Genomic DNA, 19817 nt, shown 5'->3' on the forward strand with positions numbered 1-19817 from the left:
AAAACTCTTTCGTGCTGAAATATAAAACCCGAAAACGAACAACCCGAAATATAACGTACTCTTTAGTACTAAAGGTTGCCTCCCCGCAAGAAGACCCTGTGTGCAGGGGTGTACCATTTACAGGCCGGGTGCTTCGCTGTACTGGCGTCATTTCCGTGGCGGATATGACGTCAGTGAAATCTTGGTGTACCCAGGAATAAAACGCTTTCGTGTTAAAAATCAGTTTACCGCAGTTCCCGTGAACTTGAACACTTCACTCGTTTGAAAATATTGCCGCGAACCATGCCTTCTGGTTTGTTTACTTATGCTTGTGGCCAACGTCTGGCCGCGCGCGGTTGTCTTATATATGTTCGAAATAAAGCACGTGGTTCCCTCTTTTGTGGGCTGCACAGGCTATCTTGATTAACAGAGAGAGTGATGGTCCTGTTGTCACTGGACCAGAACGTTGTTCTCTTACCACCAGTGTTCTCGACCAAATTCCATGGTTCTAGAAAGAATAACGCAGAGATAAATTCTCGCAGGGCTAACGCCCTGGCATTCGCTTTCGCCGAAGAGTGTCGTGCACGGCACTCGCTGACTACTTCTCGACGCTTGCGCATGTTTTATGTTCTTCGGGGAGCACAAGTTCACTCCGGTAAACCTTGTTTACTGAAAGAACAGCGCATCGTCCTTGGCTGCGTGACAATATAAAAACATGCGCTCCAAGGAGGTTTACGCATCCGCCTTTTTTGTTGTCCTCTTTAGCATCGACTTAGTTGACTGATTTGAACTATGTTTAAATCAAGATCCCGACGTTTAAAAAGAATGCGCCTGTTTTGGATTCCCCCAGCCGCATGAAAACATCATTGGCTTTGTTCCGTTCTGACCTTTTGCAGCGTGGTCCATTCGGCGCGTTATGGCGTCCGGCTGGCGAAAGCAATGACAAGAATGCTCTACGAGAAGAGTAAGTCTACGCCACCGCGAAGAAAAGCGGGATTGCTGCCGGAGACACTTTCTGCCATGGCATCCCTGTACAGTAGACTCTCGATAAACGGAACTTCAAAGGACCGAAAAAATTAGTTCCGCTTAACAGGAGTTCCGTTTACTGAGATAGATGGGTGAAAGTGCAAATTTATGTGCGTACACACTCTTAGTACCATTTAATGGAACTCTAAGCACTAGAAGATGAGTGTAGCTGATAGTTTTTCAGAAAGCAAGAAAACTACAAGAGGTTTAGGCACAGCATTCACAAAGTTGATTTGGTAACAAGAGTCGCTGTGCACTATAAATGCATCAATTATTTTTGTTTGAGTCATTGCAACTGCATCTTCACGGAGACTAGAAACCTTAACTTCGCGAATTCTTTCGAGCCATCGAATTTAAAAGACGGCAAAGCGGTAATGAAGCGCGAACAGCACCACGATGGCACAAACCAGGCGGCAAGAGCCAAGGGCGTCCGCAGAACTTCTTGCAAGGGGGGGCATCCATTAGTGGGAGGGGGGGGGGGTGAAAGGGGAAAGGTACGGTTGCTTAGCACCCAAAAGGCGCTATTTGGGGTTACAAAAATTACAAACAGAAAATTTGAACCAAACTTGGAGAATACACATTAGATTTTATTACCGAACAAACTAAAGTTAATTAAAGAAAATTCGAAAACTTACTGTCACTTCGTAAAGAAAAGTGGTAAGTCTCGCTGCGTGAGGGTTCTCGACTCACGCCAACTGATCACCAGCACACAGCCCAATACGTTCCCAAACATACAACTGCACTCCGTCAATCTTCCTTGAATAGCAGCTGCAGACGTCTCGGGTTTTTCTGGGCAAATTGCGAGATGACGTGTGTGATGAAGTCTGTTGAAATGGCTCACACAATAAAGATACTACTGGCCTCCCTGACTTTCAATGCAGTACAGAAGTACAAGCGTTTTGAGGGTTTCGTTTCGGTGCTTGGGTGGTGCCGACATTTCGCAATTACGAAAGAAAGGGTGTACAAAGTGATGGGACGGCACAGGAGGATGTTACACTCTCCCTACTAAGTGTAGCGGTGAAGAGTTTTTGCTAGATATAGCTGCAAATTTGTCCGAAAACTGAAGTTCTTGCGGTTATATGACTGCATAAATCTAGAGTTTAGAAAAAAAAACAAAAAAACGTCAATCCCTTCAGAATTGTTCGCTATCTTCAATAGCCATCACAGGCAGTCCGTTTCACTGCCGTCACATGACCGGCAATGTTAGTCAGTGTCTAAAGTGCAATGTTGAACGCAGTCCTGAAGGGCGGTCCATACGGATACGCAGGACCTGAGTGTGCTAATCATTTGAGTAGCGTGGATTGTTGGGCTAGTTGGTTCACGTACATAACTAAAAAAACTTTTTGCTAAAGGACGGGACAAAGTACAGAACGTCGGTGTCGTTCTCTCCTCTCTTCCGTCCTTCAGGGCAAAGTTATTGTAATTATGGGCCAACCAAGCTGTGCAGCTTTTTTGCAGTGCATAAAAATATTCGAATCTCAAGGTGGGGCAGCTGCACCCCCTTGCCCCCCCTTCCGGACGCCCATGGCAAGAGCTGAGTCCTGTAACATCGGCGTCTTCAACCGAGACCGAACGACTGGAACAAGAACTGTGATGTTGCATTCGTTGCGCTAGCGCGGCTGACCACTAACGAGACGAGGTTTACGAGGCCAACGAAGCTAAAATAACGGGGAGGAAGAAAAAACAAACAAAAACGAAACAACCGGAACCGTAAAAAGCTGATTCTAATGCCAATGGGTTTCACAAGAAGTTACATTCCTGGTTCCGTTTACATGGTGACGCGGAAATTTTAGTTCCGATTACCGAAAGTTTTTTTTTTACATTATCTGAATACAAAACCAACCAAGCTATAGGCTACTGATCCGTTCAAACGGCAATTCCGTTTAAGCGATTTCCGTTTATCGAGATTCTACTGCATGTATAGGCAACAGGTGCTCGCTATAGTGAATGGTCTCTGTTATAGAGAGTATTCTTTGCCTGCTACTGCGGGCGAAAAGACCTGAATGCTAGGTTCAGTGACGCTTGTTTTTAGCTGTTTCGAACGGCAGGAGGGAGCACGGAATAACGGACCCGTTCATCGACCCGTCGGGGAGCGCACAGTGTGAACGTAGGCTTGCTTTCAATCGGACTAAACCGAAGCGCCTTTAGTGCTAATGAGAAGTACTTAATGGTTCTTCGCATGCGGAACTGGTGAACTGGGGCGCTTCGTGGGAACTGTGTATTTTGTTGCTTTATTTTCACCTTTTCGTGTGCGCATACATCGAGCCTTGCGAAAAGCTTGATTTCGCCGTCTTTGTAACCTGTCGCACATATAACCTCTTGGCATAAGTTCCAAAATTTGCACGAAAAAAAGTTTTACACGAGGGATTGTCGTGAACTAACAAAGTGCCTCACCATTAATTAGGGCGCTGCCACCGTTTCGATCAATCAATCTCGATCGATAGATCAATCAATCTCGATCGATAGATCAATCAATCAATCAATCAATCAATCAATCAATCAATCAATCAATCAATCAATCAATCAATCAATCAATCAATCAATCAATCAATCAATCAATCAATCAATCAATCGATCGATCGATCGATCGATCGATTAATGAATCAATCAATCAATCAATCAATCAATCGATCAATCAATCAATCAGGATTATGCCGATATTCGCAGCACCCCCGTTTAGTCCTCCCTACAGGAGCACTCTTGTGTTCAAGGGTCCGCGTATCGGAATTATAATTTATATGTAGGAAAGATGCGGCGTGAACTTTTCTCAAAGCATACCGCCCTTGTCGCAAACAAAAATTTGTGGGAAAAAGTTATCTTGTCGAGACAAATAGCGCTGTGGTATCACGGCACAAGTCTACGAACCACAAACTGTGTTACGGTGCGGGATGACTTGCATATCACGGAACCCCTTGCGCGCACGTTAGAGATGCTCTGTTAATTATTAGTTACTCTGCGTTAGAGTCAAGTGACGAGTAAAGGTGCAACGAAACTTGTGCACACGCGTACCAGTGGAAAACGACGAATTTGCGGCCGATGATAAAATCATTGGCGCTGCCCAGTTTTCACGCTAGCCCCGCTGCCATACAGGCGAAGCGATTGTCGGGTGCAATACAGCTGGCAAGGTGACAGCGTCGAAGCAACACGCGTCGAAATCAAAACCTATGCGGAATGCCGCCCGGCCGGGTTACTTCCATAGGTCGGCAGGATCACTCACGAATGCACTCACACCCGTTCCCACATCCCTCACCACTCATGAGTGGTGAGTGTGAGTGCGAGTGAGTGCGAGCGCCACGCGCAGTGAGCCCCGCTCACCACTGGCGAGTGCAAGCGCCACTCGCGGCGAGCCCCACTCACCACTCGTGCATGAGTGCGAAAGCAACTCGCGGGGAACCCCGTTCCCCACTCGCGTGTGCACTCGCGTTGCTGGAGCCCTTTTCGGCTTGCCGCGGTGAGCGCAACCATTGCGCTTGTACTCGCTGTTGGCCATTCGTCGCAGGAGCCGCTCGCTGTGATGATTGTTAATGGCGGGATTGCTTTTAGCTGCGGAAATATGTCGTCACTGAGCTCCTGCTATGCGGCACCCTAGCATTAATTCTCTGGTGGCGTGTTGATTTAGGAATATAATTTGGATGTGCCTATGACGCCGTAGTGCACAGATACTGTTCGGTCTAATGACTGGGGGAGGGGCTGCTGCGCACACTCGCGTGCGAAAGGAAACGGCGAGTGGTGAGCGCAAGCGCGACTCAGTGCGAGTGGTGGAGGGCGCGTAGCGAGCGTGAGTGAGCGTGAGTGCGAGTGGTGAGGGTGACTGGTGAGCGTGAGTGTGAGTGGGTGGCGGTCAGTTTTGCCGAGGTATGGTTACTTCACGTGAGCTGGAACGTGCCATGCGGGCCCGTTGCGCAGGCTACTTCTACGACACGGGCAAGCTGTTCCCCGAGATGGTGTGGAGCGAGGTGTCCGCCGAGAACTTCAGGACGGTCGTCCAGTGCTTCGAGGACAAGTACAGCGCCATAGACGACCCCACCAACCCCAGCCACAAGGTATGCTACCCATATATACAGCCCCAGCAGCCGGCTACATTAGCGCAACTTTACTTCGTTTTAAACACAGCCATCAAGGGATTCTTTCAACAATATTGCGAGCTTCAAGTTTGAAGGTCTGTCGTAAGGCGAAACCGTTTCTTGGAAGTTGGCGACATATAGCGCTCACCCAGCGGGCGCCCGCAAAAGTTGCCTTCAAACGCATGCGTGCCCCGAGTGGCCGTTGGTGGAGACGCATGTGATAGCGCATGAATGAGAGATAATACACAAAGCAAAGCGTGTGCATCCGAAGCTCGTCTGGATTTCGCGCGCGCATCAGAAATGGCGGTGACGACGACGACGACGACGACGACGACGACGAGGATGAGGGAGTAGAGGAGGAGGAAAATGAGGAGGAGGAGGAGCAATCTTTATAGAAAGGCCCGTTGAGGGAGAGAGGGAGGGGTGGATACGGCAAGGAAGGATTCTTCAGAGAAATCAGGTCGGGTCAGCTGGCGATACGATGAAACTCTCTATTGGCGTGCTTGAGGTCCTCTGAAACTTTCGTCATCAACTAACCATGCAAGATACGGGAGTGTGATCACGCAAGAACCGCACGTGCCGATCGCCTGTACGAAGAGGCTGCGAAATTGATGTTGATCCTATTCCTATGACGACAGCCAGGTCGTTCGAAGTTCAGTGTTGTCGCGCAGAGTACTCGTATTGCGAGTCCGCTTTGAAATACTCTGCAGTGCTTGGTGACTTCGTCTCATACTTGCTCTTTTTACTATTTCAGCTCAAGGGATCGAACGTCAACGAGTCCCTGTTTGAAGAGTCGGCTGCCATAGCGCCTGCGTTTAAGGTAAGCCAAGCATGGCCTCTTCCAAGCGCCACAGTAGATGCTTTTGGCTTCTGGTGTAGCCCGCCGGTATAGACCGTTTACAGCCAGCTGCTAGGCCTGCCTTAGCCAGATGGCGCCAGCGCCGCACTCGCCACTACTGGCCTTTTCCAGTAGCGGTTTCGTCGTAGACTCCCATTGTCCGTTCGAAGTGCGTCGTTAGCGGAATGGGATAGGCACGAAGAAAAGTCAATTTTATATTGTGGACGCCGTCGGAGCTCATGTTGCGGTAGTCGGGAACTGGAACAGAAAGTCTGCGGAAGCGCTCCAATGCACGGAAGCATGTGAAGTATCCGGCGCGGCACCACGAAGCGTGATTCAGTCATTCGCTCCCAAAAGTCAAGGTTCTCTCTATAGGCCCCATATGTGTCGCGCTTATTGCGACAGGTACATCAAAGTGTGGAAAAGCAGACAAAAAACGTTATCGATGACAATTGTGGCTCTGAACGTGTACTGAGTTTGCGCCCTCAGCGAGCATCACGTACCTTGCGAAGGGCACTCTCGGGGAAACCAGCATCTAAAATCTTGAGCAATACATTTCGCTGCGCGAGTCGTTGAAGTAGATTATTCTAACGGCACATTTTCAGCGTAATTCGATGGAGAGCCACAGCTGAGGCTGAACAAAATGAAAGTTCGTCACTTAACTCTGTAATTTAATCGTATGTAGGGTTCCAATCTTCGGTATGTATGGTTAGCGCAGTCAAGCCATTTGGTAACGAATAAATAAAACTTGCTGCAGCAAATCTGACAAAAATTATTGCACTAATGCACAAGCAAAAACAAAAACTACAGACTTATCCGAAAACTGGCATGTCGCATATGTTACCAAACCAATTATGTAATGTCTGATATAAAAATAAAAAAAAAATGGTCCCATCAGCAGCCTTATGGGCCAGTTCCGGAAATATTTGTATGGGTTAACAAAGCTTGACCGCCCGATTGGAGCGCTTATAACTTCTCTGTACGCGCTAAGTATTATTTCGCGATTTGCGCGCGGGCGCGCCTAACGTTAAAGAGATCCTGCAACACTCTTTGAGCCGGCGTGACGTTTAGATTACACTGCCAGGAATAAATATTACACGTGCACGTGAAGGGGTGAGCGCGCAAATCGCTGTGAAAGACGTGGGAAAACCAACTGCGCTCTCTTCATTTCTCCTCATTATGCACCCCTGGCATGGCCTAAACGAGGTCATGGATGTCATGGCTGTCCTAATTGATTGATTGATTGTGGGGTTTAACGCGCCGACGCAACGCAGGCGATGAGGCGCGCCGTAGTGGAGGGCTCCGGATTAATTTTGACCACCTGGGGATCTTTATCGTGCGCCGAAATCTCGTACACACGGGCGTTTTTGCTTTTCGCCTCCATCAGAAAAGCGTCCGCCGCGGCCGGGAATCGAACCCGCGACCTCGTGCTCAGCAGCGCAACGCCTTAGCCACTGAGCCACCGCGGCGGGTTCATGGCTGTCCTATTGGCTGTTGCTGGTCAGCTTCGCGGTTTATTTCTCGCATTTTTTGTGACGATCCGCCGTCATCGGCGCTGTGTACCAACCTCTCCTACTCCTGAACCTGTACGTACAGTTTTAACGTTTTTTTTTTTTTTGGTGTTTTGAGTGCGCGTGGATTTTGAGTGACGAACTCAATCCTCCCCTTTCAATTAGACCACTCCGCAACAAAGTTTTATTGCTTCAAAAACGTCCTACCAGCCTGAGCGCGCGCTTGCGAGTTGGTAGTCATGCCTGCTTGTTTGTGGCACGAAACCGGAAATAGACCCCTCCACGTTTCGGAAAAACAGAGAAAACTCCCCGGCATGTCATATAAGGCCGCCGGAGAGGACGCCGCTATAGTGCCTATAATGGGCACTATAACGCCGCGAGGAATAACGCCGCATGTCGGTACATTAAGCAGCGGTAAACAAATAATATTAAACGTCCACACCCATGCGGGATCTGTTTTACAGCCCTTCATATTCATAATACAGTAGGTCAACGGGCAACCATTTTAGCTTAGGCCGGAAATGAAATCTTTGAAAACAATCTTTTCGACGTTATTAATGCATATATAATTTTTTTGTATAACACGATGTTACAGGCCTTAGACTTTTATCTCAAAATAGTAAAAAAAAAAAAAAAAACATATGACAACTTTACTTGGTCGAAACGCGTGAACAGGAAGATAGGCGACGAACGCCAAAGCAGCTCTCAAAGAACCTTTTTGTGGGGTTTTTTGTGACTAATTAATTTCTGAACGCTGGCACACCCTACCTCGTCAGACAGCAAGACCCTATTCATAGCAACACTAAAAAAATAATTAAAAAATTCGCCCATCAAGCCGCGCCGGCGCTCGCCGGTGCGCACGGGCACCAGCGAAGGCCACAGCGAGATACACGGGCTAAAAGGCCAGCTAGGGCCACTAGATAGAATTACAGAGTATCGGCACTCTTTTCTCCTATTGTTCCGTGCCGCCGCAGTGATCATTGGTCAGTTCGCATCACGTGGCATTTGTTTACACTGCGACGGTTTATGGGCACCGCCATTTTGTTGCTTATGCGTTTTCTGTCTGTCAACTGTGGTGGCCTCAGCTTGTCCAAGCTGTTCTGCGACTGCGCGCGACTGGCGTCGCTCCGAACGTGAATCAAAGATAACGCGCTTCGCAGCATCTCAGCAGCAGAAGTGGGTCCGAAAATGCCGTGTTACTGTGTGTTCGGCAGTGCTGTTTACAAATGACCTCGTCGAAGTGAGTGGTGAGGCCGCAGAAGCGGCAATCTTGCAGCACTGATAAACACCAAACTGGCCGCCGCTGCTCACTTGCGTGCCTCAGTGACGGCACTCTGTCGCTTATCTAGTGACACTAAGGCCAGCCATGCCGAATGACGTCACGTCCGCCAACATGGCCGCACCCAGGGCGCCACACTGTAAACGGTCTATAAAGTCGAGAGGACTACGATGCCGCTCATTTTTTTAGGGTTCTGCTATCTTGAATTGGTGCGTCCGTGCATTCTATTACCTAGATTGTCTAGGAACACCACGGGCTAGACAAATTAAATAGCTAGGATGGGACAAACTTTATTGGTACCTGCAGAACTCGCGCGCGCGCGCGTTGCCTGAGCCTATGTCGACCTCGGGGTAGGCACCCGGCGTGGATCCCCGTTTGCCGTTGCCGGTTCGCGGGGCGCCTGCCTGGCCAGTGCCTTGAGGGTCTGCTGGACGCAGCTTCCAGTCGCGGCGGTATGCTTCCTGGAAGTGCCTCGCTGGGATTCTTGGTACAGTCCCACAGCATATGCGTGAAGGTTGCCGTCTATCGGTGGTACGCCGCACACTTGTCGCTCTGGTGTGTCTCGGGGTACATCCTGTTTAGTAACGCTGGACTGGGCAAAGTGCCCGTCTGCAAATATCGGAACAAAATAGCCTGGACTCTGTCAATCCCTTTACAGGGAGGTAAGAGAAGCCGGCGGCTCAGTCTGAAAGACTTCGTCATCTCGTTCTAGTTCGCCATGCGGTCTTTGTTGCTGAACCACAGCGGTCGACAGTCAAAGCGGTTGGTGCTCGCATCGCGGCGTGTGCCGCCTCGTTGTGGTTCTCGTTTCTCTCCGACGCCTTTCCTGCGTGCGCCTTAAAGGCTTCGAAGGAAACTTGATTCGGACGTTCTCCTCCTTTCTTGTTTCTTGTAGCGTGCAGACCACCGCCATCGCGAACCTTCCCTTGGCAAAGTTCCTTACGGCTTGTCCCAAGTCGCTTTGGACTAAAAATATTTTCTCTGTTTCCCTTGTAATTACCTGATAGATATAATGGCGAAAGCCAATGATGTGCCCGTGTCAGCGAAGGTCTGTCAGGCGTTACTCTTTCTGATAACTGTGTGCTCTTTAGAGCGCTTGGGCGTGTGCGTTTGGGCGTACAATCGCTTGGGCGCTTGGACGTACAATCTTCTATCTTCATCGACACTTTCATCGACATGGGACGATTTTTTGTCGGCGGCGAGGCCGTCGCCGTTGGAGGCCGCCACCGGACAGACCGACAGGCAGACAGACAGACAGACTTTATTCGAGGTCCTGAGGGACTATCCTAGATGGCCGCTGGGGGTCCTCATCAGGTAGTCGCTGGTCACACCCGCGTAGGAGATGAGAGACCTTGGTCTTCCGCCCTCTCGCAGGCCCTCTTACTTCTTACCACTCACCACTTCAAAGTATGCCTCAGGGTGTGGACGTTTTCGCCCGTTGCAGTAGAGTGCAGGGTACAAAACCGAAGGAAAAGACGGCAGGAATTTCGTCTTGCTCGACCCAACAGTCCAAAGCTCAACCGCCCAGAAAAGGTCGTTTTTGCTCCTTCTGCGAACAATTATTTCATACACGTGGGCTAAAGTCACTTCCATAAAAGCAGGTGTAAGGAACACAGTTTGGAGCGGGAAAGAACCACAGGAGGGCTACTTGAGATGGCCATGCTAAAGGCTCAGCATTGTATATGGCGACCACTTTTCATACATTATTTGTGCATTTCTTTTTTTTTTTTTCAATCATAGGCCTTCCATCAGCTGCTCAACATCTTCAGGATATGGCAGAGGGACTTCAGGATGATGAACGCGGAGAGTTTATCATCGGACAAGCTCTTCTTTATCTACTACGCTTTGGTGCGTATCATTGCTCTCGTACTTCCGTTCGCGGTGAAAGAAGTGTATGTTTGTATTACGAATACTGTATATTACGTCTGCTGTTATGAGCTTTTGCAGCAGTGTGCATTTAAGTATTGTATTAGACAATTTGAGAAGACATTTTATCAACAATTAGTGTTATGGCGTGACAGTCTTAGGTGGCGAATACTCGATAGTTTGGAACATTTTTTTTCTTCGAAGAATCACGAAGCGTGACATTTTTTTCTGGGTAGAACTTTATGCCAGAAGTTTAGAACAGTTTAGAAGAATGGAAAAAAATCTGACGTGCATTGTGCCTCCAAAGCAGTGAAGCAGCAGGGGCAGGCACTGACGATCATCAGCCATCGAAAGATGAAAACAACAACAACAAAAAAACGTTCCTTCAGCGTAGCACTAGTCCGTAGAATGGTCCAGAAACAGGAGAGGTGCTCTGCTCTATTTTTTTCCCGTCTCAGAAGGTAGCGGTAACGAGAAGCCGCAGCGCAGGTTCTAATGCAAAAGCATCAGTGACCTATGTTGGCGGAAATTCCATGGCCCACAAAATTATCCATCGACGGTACCGAAAGTTACCGACTGTTCAAAGGATAAAAAACGAGTCAGGGAACACCGGAACGACGTCACCTGTTTTAGAGAGAGAGAGAGAGACAGAGAGAGAGAGAGAGAGAGAGAGAGAGAGAAAATGTGGAGTCTCTCTGAGGTGCTCCTATAAGCGGAGTGAACGGTGTAGTTGGAAATAAAATTCGGCATTAACAACAAAATACCTCATCGATCGAGACACGTTGATTGCTGATTCAGCGGGGTATCGTCACGTGGACGCTTTTGCCCTGGCAGTCATCCACTCACCCGATTCTCCCCCACGCACGGCCCTCACCAATCAAACCCGCCACCCTCAAGTGGCGGAAGAGGCGGCGATAGCACTTGCACTCACACATAGGCCAACCCCCCCGATTAATACTCTCTGATTCGAAAACGTCCGTTCTAAACTATGCCAGAAGCCAGATCTCGCCTCAGCCCACGAAATTCTTAATCAAAAACCACCTACTGATCCTGTAGAATTGATATGGTTCCCTGCCCTCACGGGTATTGGAAGAAATGAAGTGGCACACACCACAGCCCGAGCTCTCGTCTCCCGGGCCTGGGATGCCAGCACTGCCTCCCACGGAGCCAGATCATCCCGTGATAGTTTACTCACGTACAGAGACATCAAGGAACATTACCGCCTCTCTCGCCGCAAATACCACCCCGCCCACTCATCCCTATCAGTGGAAGAGGAGCGCTTTTGGCGCCAGCTTTAAACTGAATCCTTCCCCTGTTTAGCCATACTTCATCACATTCACCCCTCACTGTATCCCACAAAACTCTGCCTTTCCCGCGGAGAACGGGCCACATTACATCATCATATGTGGGCCTGCGAATCTGACCCCTTCCCTGTCATCACTCCCCTCGACCAGTGGGAAGCAGCGCTGGGTCGCTCAAAACTGGATCTCCAGAAGTCTCTCGCGGGCCGGGCAGCCACAGTCGCCGAAGCTCTACGGTCTTGGGCCACCAATCTGCGCTAACCATTGGTTAAATAAAGTGTTACCTCGCTCTTTCTTCCCTCTCTCTCTCTCTCCCTCTCTGTCTCTCTCGCGGTAAATTTTTCACGGGCTGGGATTTGAACCGGGTACCTTTGAATGCGAGGGGAGCACAGAAACCCTGGACCACCACATCTCGATGATGCCAAATGATAAAAAATGGGAACCTAACAAATGCGATGTGGCGTTTGGATTAGAAGCGTGGGTTTAGAGACATGCACTGAGTAGTACAGGAGAAATTTGAGGACTAATTCCGCAAGTCACAATCACGTGAGTATAGTAGCGACCAAAACCTAGCAGTGCGAGTATCATATATCATACTGAATTGCGCTAAGTATACAGACGCCTCGTCCCAACAAGACTGGGACGAGGCGCAAACTTGCAACTGTTTATTAAAAAAAAAAAGGTGCAATTTTTTTTAAATAAACAGTTGCAAGTTTGCGCCTCGTTCGAGTCCTGTTAGCGCTGTTACGAATCGGCCAACGCCGCCGTATTTTCCCGCATCAGCTTCCACGTGCGAAGCCACCACGTGCGCCCGCGTGTCGGTGAATCATACTTCGTGTCTCGCCATGCCGGGTCAGACACCTCGCGTTGCAACGCGCCTCCGGCGGTTGCCAGCGACACGCCCAGATGCCAGCGGCACGTCCAGGCATTCTTCACGGACGTGCGCCCCACAAACGTCAGGTGCCAGCACGTCGGTGAGTCACGCCTCGACATGCCCGGCTCAGACGTTTCGCTATCGGCGCGATCAACATTCGATAGCGCGGCCCCGGCACCTTTCAAGGACACTCTCTCCTCTCTCTCTCGGAGTCCACGTGCGCCGAGGCTTTGAATGACTCACGAACTGTGGAAAGAGCGTTGTGTGTGTCTGTGATGTTCGTGGCGTCTGGCTACTTGTGCGCGTTTCACCATTGTTGCTTTTGGGTATAAATAGAAGCAGCCCCAAACGCTAAAAATCATTCCTGTCTGAGCAGCGAATCCATGCGGTCGCTCTGCTCAAGTCCTGTATTGTAACCTCGCCCGTCGGGGCATTGTATGTTTTTTTTGGCTTCGGCTCACCTCTCGCTATGAAGTAAACAGTTACGTTAGCCTACTTCTTCTGGACTTCTTCACGGACACAACAGCGGATGGCCGCTCGCATCATACACGCTACAACTCGTATGTCGGAGGCTACGGAACACGGATCGGGTGCCCCCGCCCGGTCGCAACAACTGGTGTCAGCGCTGGGATGACACGGTTGCAACAGCGCCTTGTTCGTCTATATACTTAACGCAATTCAGTATGAAGCATCACCAACTAGCCCCATTCTACGTCCTTTTGAAGTGTGAGTAGGTGACACCATAAGCAGTGCTTAGGCCCCTAATTTTTCTTTTGTAATTCGTGGTAGCTCTTAAACGATTGGGTACGGGCGTGGCAGTTTTCTACGCGAAATTTACCCCAAGAAAAGAAATTATACGGGGACACATGCGCTCTTTCTAAAGTCGTGACTGCGAAAGCTTTAATGTCCAATTCCCAAACTAAAATGGCGGAAATGCTGGTATTCGAGAGTTATATATTGCAGAGCAGAGAACCGGCCCCGCTACGGCACCCGGTACACCTGCTCATGCGCACAAATTTTCCGCTCCTGTTCATGAGCGGTAATGCCGGTTGCCTAGCGTTTACCGTACCGGGACCGGTTCTCCGCTCTGGTATAACTCTCTATATTCTCTAACTACGACCGAAACCTTTGGCTGTTGTTAAGCCTAGATGTAGGCCTAACTTTAGGTTGGCGTAAACATCACCTCCTGCATTTTTTTTCAATTCCAAACGCATCAGCCTCGAGCGGCCAACCAAGCCCTTTCCTTCTACTTTGACCGCTCTTCCCCAACCTCTAGCCTTCCCAGTGTTTAGTCACGTGACCAGTTAATCTTGGGGCGTCGCGTGGCGGAAAGAGGCAACGTAGACGAAAACGTGCTTGGCCGCGCGCCTGGTTTCCTATTGCTGGCCAGAGCGCCGTTACTTCGACGGTCTTGAGAATCGGTTGCCTTGGCAACCAGGCACAAGTCGCGCTCGAGTTCGGTACTTCAGTTACGCTCTGGGACACGACCGGGGATCCCGGTTAATCTCGGGCCCATACGACGTGTGGCGAACCAAGCGTCCCACTTACTCCCATTGTGAAGCGGGCGTTGCATTTGGCTTTGAAATAATACAGGAGGCAATGGCGTAACGTTGGGCCCGCTCCTATAGCAACGTCACGCGCATTATACGTAGAGCTACGGGTACCGGTGTGCGATGCAGTTAAAGAGTAACACTGCGTCAAAAGTGAGCCCGGCTCGCACCCGCGTTCACGCCGGCAGACAATAAGGAAATTAATGTGGGAGCTAACCCTTTCCCATTAAAAATGGCGTCAGCTTTTGATACGTACAGGGAAAGTTAGCAAGCATTCGAACACGCTATTTACTAAGTCACCAGCGAGGCCTGTGCATTTGAAAAATCGTAATGAAACGTCTTCATCCTTTCAGAGACAGACACCAGTTACGAGCCAGCCAGTCTTTTTCTAAAGAGGGGAGGGAAGGCTGCAATCTTTATTTAGGACACTGCGCTAAGAGCCCGAAGATTGGTGCGCCAATTGCGGAGCTTAGCAGTGGCTAAAGACTTGTTTTGTGTGGTATTGTCATGCTCTAATTGGAGCACTTGCACGCAGGACAACTGCGCCAAGGCCAACCCGGCGTACATGAAGCATCAAATGCACGCCACCAACCAAGCTCTCATTAAGGAGAGGTGAGTACTGCTGATTAGAAGGCGATCGAGAGGCAGAGGCTGAATGGGTAGTGTACACCCTGCTACCACCGCCTGCGCGCTGCCAGTGCTTAAAGGTGGAAAGCTATTTACGAGACGATGCAGCTTTTTTTTATTCAGAGTCTTTGCATTCGTCTTTGCCAGAAAACAGCTGAGGATGAGAAATCAGGAATGACTGGTGACGAGGGCCCTTCAACCGGTGAATGACGTGGTAACGCGAGAACTCTGGGTGATCGGTTGGTTGAGGATGCGCGGCCTTCACTTTTGGTAACCCAACTTAACCTATAGTGTAACCCGACCCTACCCAACGCATGTGTACAGTAGCGAGCTCAGACAGCCGAATGAGGCGGAATGTGGAAACGAAGAAAAAAAATTAAAGCCATTCCACTCAATGTCAGAGCTGTCGGAAGTACAGAGCAGTGATTAGAAATAATGGGTTTTACCGCCGTTATCCGCTCACTGCTGCATGTAAAATTTCCCGCCTTCGCAGTGCTCGCGCGGCCCCTGCGTGAAACTAAGCCAGCGGGATTTTTGTGTGCGTGCTTGTTTTAATTTCGTATGCTGGAGCAGTTTTGCGTCATTTCGAACGCGTAATTTTTTTTCTTGCGCGGCTGGAGCCTTTCTGCTGCACTTAGAACACGCCATTTTTTCTTGCCCTGTTGGAGCGTTTCTGCAGCATTGCGAACGCACCAGTTTCTTCTTGCGCGTGGAGCCTTCATGCGTCATTTCTAACGCGCCATTGTTTGCTTGCGCTGCCGCTTTTTTCGCTTGCTATCGTAAAAACCAACCCAACGGGCGTCCTTAACTAAAGGAACGCGGGCACTGCCGGTTGATTACGTATATTTTGCCTCAGATGTACCTGCAGTTTTCTTTGCGCTAAATAACGGGGAGATGTATGACAAGCGCCAGCGGTTCACGAGCTTCGAACGCTTATGACTATGTAAACCGATTGGCTTTCGAAGCCTCTGGGGTACGCCACGAACGACAGAGTTACCATGGGACGCCCTGTTGCTCTACTTGGATCCAGCGAGCCAGCTACCACGACAAGGCGAGCGCCTACAGTGCTTTGAACTTGAAAAGGAAGGTAGAGAATGGCGCAAGCCGCCATGGTGAAAAGAAGAGCTCGCACGACGCTATGGGCAAGCCTAACGAGCTGGGCATCACCCAGCAACACAGACAGTGATTGCTTCTAGCACTAGCGCGCTAAAAAAATTGGGCTATAATGCAGACCGTTGCTGCAGAATATGTGCTGGCAGCGTAAATATGTTGTGTGACAGATTTGTGTTGACCAATTCAATTCACTTCACCGTTCTTCTTCCTCTCCCCGGAGGTAAGGGAGAGGGTGGGCGGATTATGTCGTCGCCCATGTACCGTTGGGCAGGACGGGCATTCCTGGTGACGTCTTCTCTTTCATTGGACAGAGGAAATCGAAGTAGCAAATAAAAGCCCCTTCCTGAAGCGGGAAAATGGTTAAAACGCAAAGCTTTCTCCCGTGCAGCCTGAGTGAAAGTCAGTCCAAAATCCAAACTGCTTCGACCAAGTCGAAATGGCGAAAGGGGATAGACGTCGGCTTTATAACGCCAGGGACCCTGGCAGGTTCGATTCCGACCACGGGCAGCGTTTTTTCTTGAGGCGCTTGATGGGCTTTTGTGAAACGCAGTGCCTAGAGTGTGCGGTTCGACGGCAATCGAGCTCTGCGTTACAGCCGCGCCTAACGGCAGTCGAATTTTAAGACTAGGCTGACACAGGGCACAGCGTCTGTATTTGGGGTGTAAAAAAAAAAAAAAAAAAACGTTGTGGTGCACAGTATCCGTCTTAGCTTCCTGTCGGTAGTTCTAGTCCGGCTCTTGCCTCCTTTATTTCTCTTTTACATTTGGCTTTGGTTAGCTTACGATTTTTAAGTTTTTTTGTTCTTTAGTTTATGCTAGTTTAGTTCACGTTACGTTGCCTTAATGAAAGGCGAAGTAGTGCCAGACGCGGTATTTTTCTTGTCGAAACGCCGGTGGACGTCGCTTTCGTGGAGTACTTATGGTACCGTCGGACGGCACTAAACGCACAACCTTTGTGGGAACCCGTTGTGTGAGTCGGCTTTTCTGCAGTGCGTGTTGGGCGTAGCGCATTTGTTCCCCTTCCGCCTCGGTTTGTATGGTATCGCCACAACGTTTTTTTTTTAAAGAACTATACGGGGTTTCTTTTTCAATCATCGTGGTTCGCCTGCCCAACGCAAAATATAATTACTACGTTTCTACGCGTTTCTTGTGTAACTTTGTAGTCTCGGCCATGGCTATGAACGCTTCCGCATTATAGCACGCGAATAATTTCTATCTGGTTATTTCTGCCCGTTCGATTCATCTTTGATTGGTGTCTGTTTATCGGCAGTGTACCCTCCTTTTAGTAATGCAACGGGTTCCCTCTTCCTGCCAGCGAATATTCAGTTAGTTTTCTTCGCCTTAGCTACTAAGCAAAAAAACTGTGGCCGATTTCTCTGTCATATAGGAACCGGTAAAACACGAAAGTGAAATGTGCTGCGAAATCTGCAGTTGAGCATGATTTGCGGGTAGGCGGCTGTCTTGTGAATGTGCTTCGCGAGCAACGTCCTGCTGCCAGGTCGCTTCTGCAAAGGTGTACTGGTGTCATTTCCGTGACGGATATGACGTCAGTGAAATCTTGGTGTATCCCGGCATAGAACAATTTTGTGTTACCGTGCTCTTTAGTACTAAAGGTTGCTTCTCCGGAAGTAGATTCTGCGTGCAGGGGTGCATTCTTTACAGGCCGCTTGCTCCGTTGTACTGGCGTCACTTTCGTGACGGATATGACGTCAGCGAAATATCTGTGTATCCGGGAATAAAACACTTTTGTGTTAAAAAAACGAATACAGAAGAATATCCCAAATCGACAGCGGTCGTTCAACGAGAGAATGAGCACTTGGTTATGGATCATTTTTAGCGGCAAATAGCAGGATTGAGGACGGGGAATGGGGTGCCAGTCATTGCCGTTGGTTGCGTTGCAGGGTGAACCTGGCACTGAAGAACTCTCACGAATTCTCGAGAGTGTTCCAGTGCGACGGAAACAAGGCAATGAACCCGTCACATAAATGCCCGATCTGGAGCAGCTAGTCTGCTCCCACCGCCGGAGTCCTTGGAGCGCCATCTGGAAGCAGAAAGCCGAGCGCGGACGAGACACCGCCCCTGCTGAAGAGTCCGCGCGGTGGGGGGAGCTGGCTGCCGCCGCTTGCGATGTCTTCAGTGACCGGCAGCTCTGGGAGAAGCCGCGGTGCCTGCCCAGGACTGCCGCTTCTGCCGACCTTTGACCTTTGCCCTGGCTAGTCACTGCTTCCCCGGGGGTGGGAACAGTTGTGTGCCAAGAATAAAACTTTCCTTCTTTGTCTGTCTTCCGGTCTTCACATTTGAACAGGGTTGGGTCCTCCAGGGTGAAAAGAAATCGAAGTCTAATCATGGGCGAGCCTCTCAACGAGGTGAAACAGACGTAAGAGTACCTCGTGCATCCGCCAAGCCTGCTAAGTTAACAGATCAGCTGCGCAGCGGCTGCGCACGTGAACACTATTGGCGGTGAGATGTTTGAGTGGCGCCCCCTGGCTCTGACGTCAGCTTAGGGACTCGCGCCGCTGTCGTCTGCTACACTTGCGCCGCTGCTACACTTGCTCCGCTGTGGTCCGCTTGTGAGGGGCAGCAACGCCTAAGCGAAAAATCACAAGCTTTGATCTTTTAGGGCATTAAAAAGCATATTTCCAGTAATTCAGTTCCTTTTCCAGCTTCTGACAACTCTTAATAACATCAAGCTGTATACCGCACAAGTTTGCAACGAACGAGGAGCGAGAGACCAACTTTCTTCAGAGCATCGGTCGATAATCGTGTGTAACTCGTCCTTTCTAGATTATTTGCGAGGTTCAGTGCTCAGAGCTCCTCGATAAGTATGCAAAATGCGTAGGCTCCCCTAAAGTATTTTCGAGATGCTTTTATGAAGACCCAACAGTGTAATGCTACGCACCAAGCAGCGCGTCCTTACACGCGCATCGCGAAGCAGAAAACAAAGCGGTTGTCTTCTATTTCTTTCGTTGTTGTTGACTTGTATCAGGGGAATGTTTTTTTGTGTGTCCGACGCATTAATTTTTCTGCACCGCCACACACGTCTTATTAGGAGGTTTGGGAATGTTTGAGAGGCGCAAATAGTTCGTGCGGATATTTTCTCCAGGCTGTAAGGCATACATTCCCTTCTTCACAAATTGGCTTTCGTTATGGCCGCGTACAAGAATGGGCATGTCCGCAGCGTGCGTTGTTTATTCACATGCAAATGCAATGAGAAGGCTTGTGCTACGCCACCGCGAAACGGCGCAGACGAAGTTGTCCAGAGTACTCGAAGGCGACTTTTCCGCCCCGAATTGCTATCGTAACTAGCGAACTGAATCTCAACCCAAACAGTTATGACATTATTACAGTGTTGAAGGCTTGATATACTCGCTAAACACGCAAGAAATAGTGTACGTGCCGGTTTTCAGTATTATGAAGAATCATGGCCGATGAATATCTCCAAGCAGCTATTTATGGTTTTCCAACCCCTTCAGGCGTAAAGAACAAATCCTGGCCTACTCGGGATGATCTTCCACGAACTGAAGAAAATGACTCTTACTCTCTATCCTGGACTGAGGAACCCGCCCACTAACCAGCTCGGTTTTACTGCTAAAGTTTTCTCCTTTTCCTCCTCCTCCTCCTATTCTTGAGTGCAGTGTTACTATAACGCATATCTGAATATTGGGAAGGCATGGCTGTCGGAAATGTACCGAAATGTCCCTCAAGGTGTGAAGAAACATATTGTTACTGTATTTTACCGTACACGTTAACCGTTTTGTTCAATAATCCTCCGTACTTGTTAGAAGCCTGC

At 49.4% G+C, this 19817-nt stretch overlaps 1 protein-coding gene across 1 annotated transcript in view; it reads left to right on the forward strand.

The window, feature by feature from the left end:
- The window catches only part of LOC144146255 (neprilysin-like), a 40894-nt gene extending 22592 nt beyond the window's left edge, over positions 1-18302 (forward strand). Inside the window, exons 10-15 of the mRNA XM_077678218.1 lie at positions 876-943; positions 4912-5048; positions 5824-5889; positions 10438-10545; positions 14824-14900; positions 17929-18302. Of these exons, the coding sequence (XP_077534344.1) occupies positions 876-943; positions 4912-5048; positions 5824-5889; positions 10438-10545; positions 14824-14900; positions 17929-18034 (562 nt within the window). The 3' untranslated portion in view covers positions 18035-18302. The remainder of the gene's footprint in view (positions 1-875; positions 944-4911; positions 5049-5823; positions 5890-10437; positions 10546-14823; positions 14901-17928) is intronic.
- The last annotated feature ends 1515 nt before the right edge of the window (positions 18303-19817 follow it).

This window comes from Haemaphysalis longicornis, unplaced genomic scaffold, assembly GCF_048455015.1.
Source record: "Haemaphysalis longicornis isolate Haplotype H1 unplaced genomic scaffold, Haemaphysalis longicornis Haplotype H1 scaffold_7, whole genome shotgun sequence".
NCBI lineage: Eukaryota > Metazoa > Arthropoda > Arachnida > Ixodida > Ixodidae > Haemaphysalis > Haemaphysalis longicornis.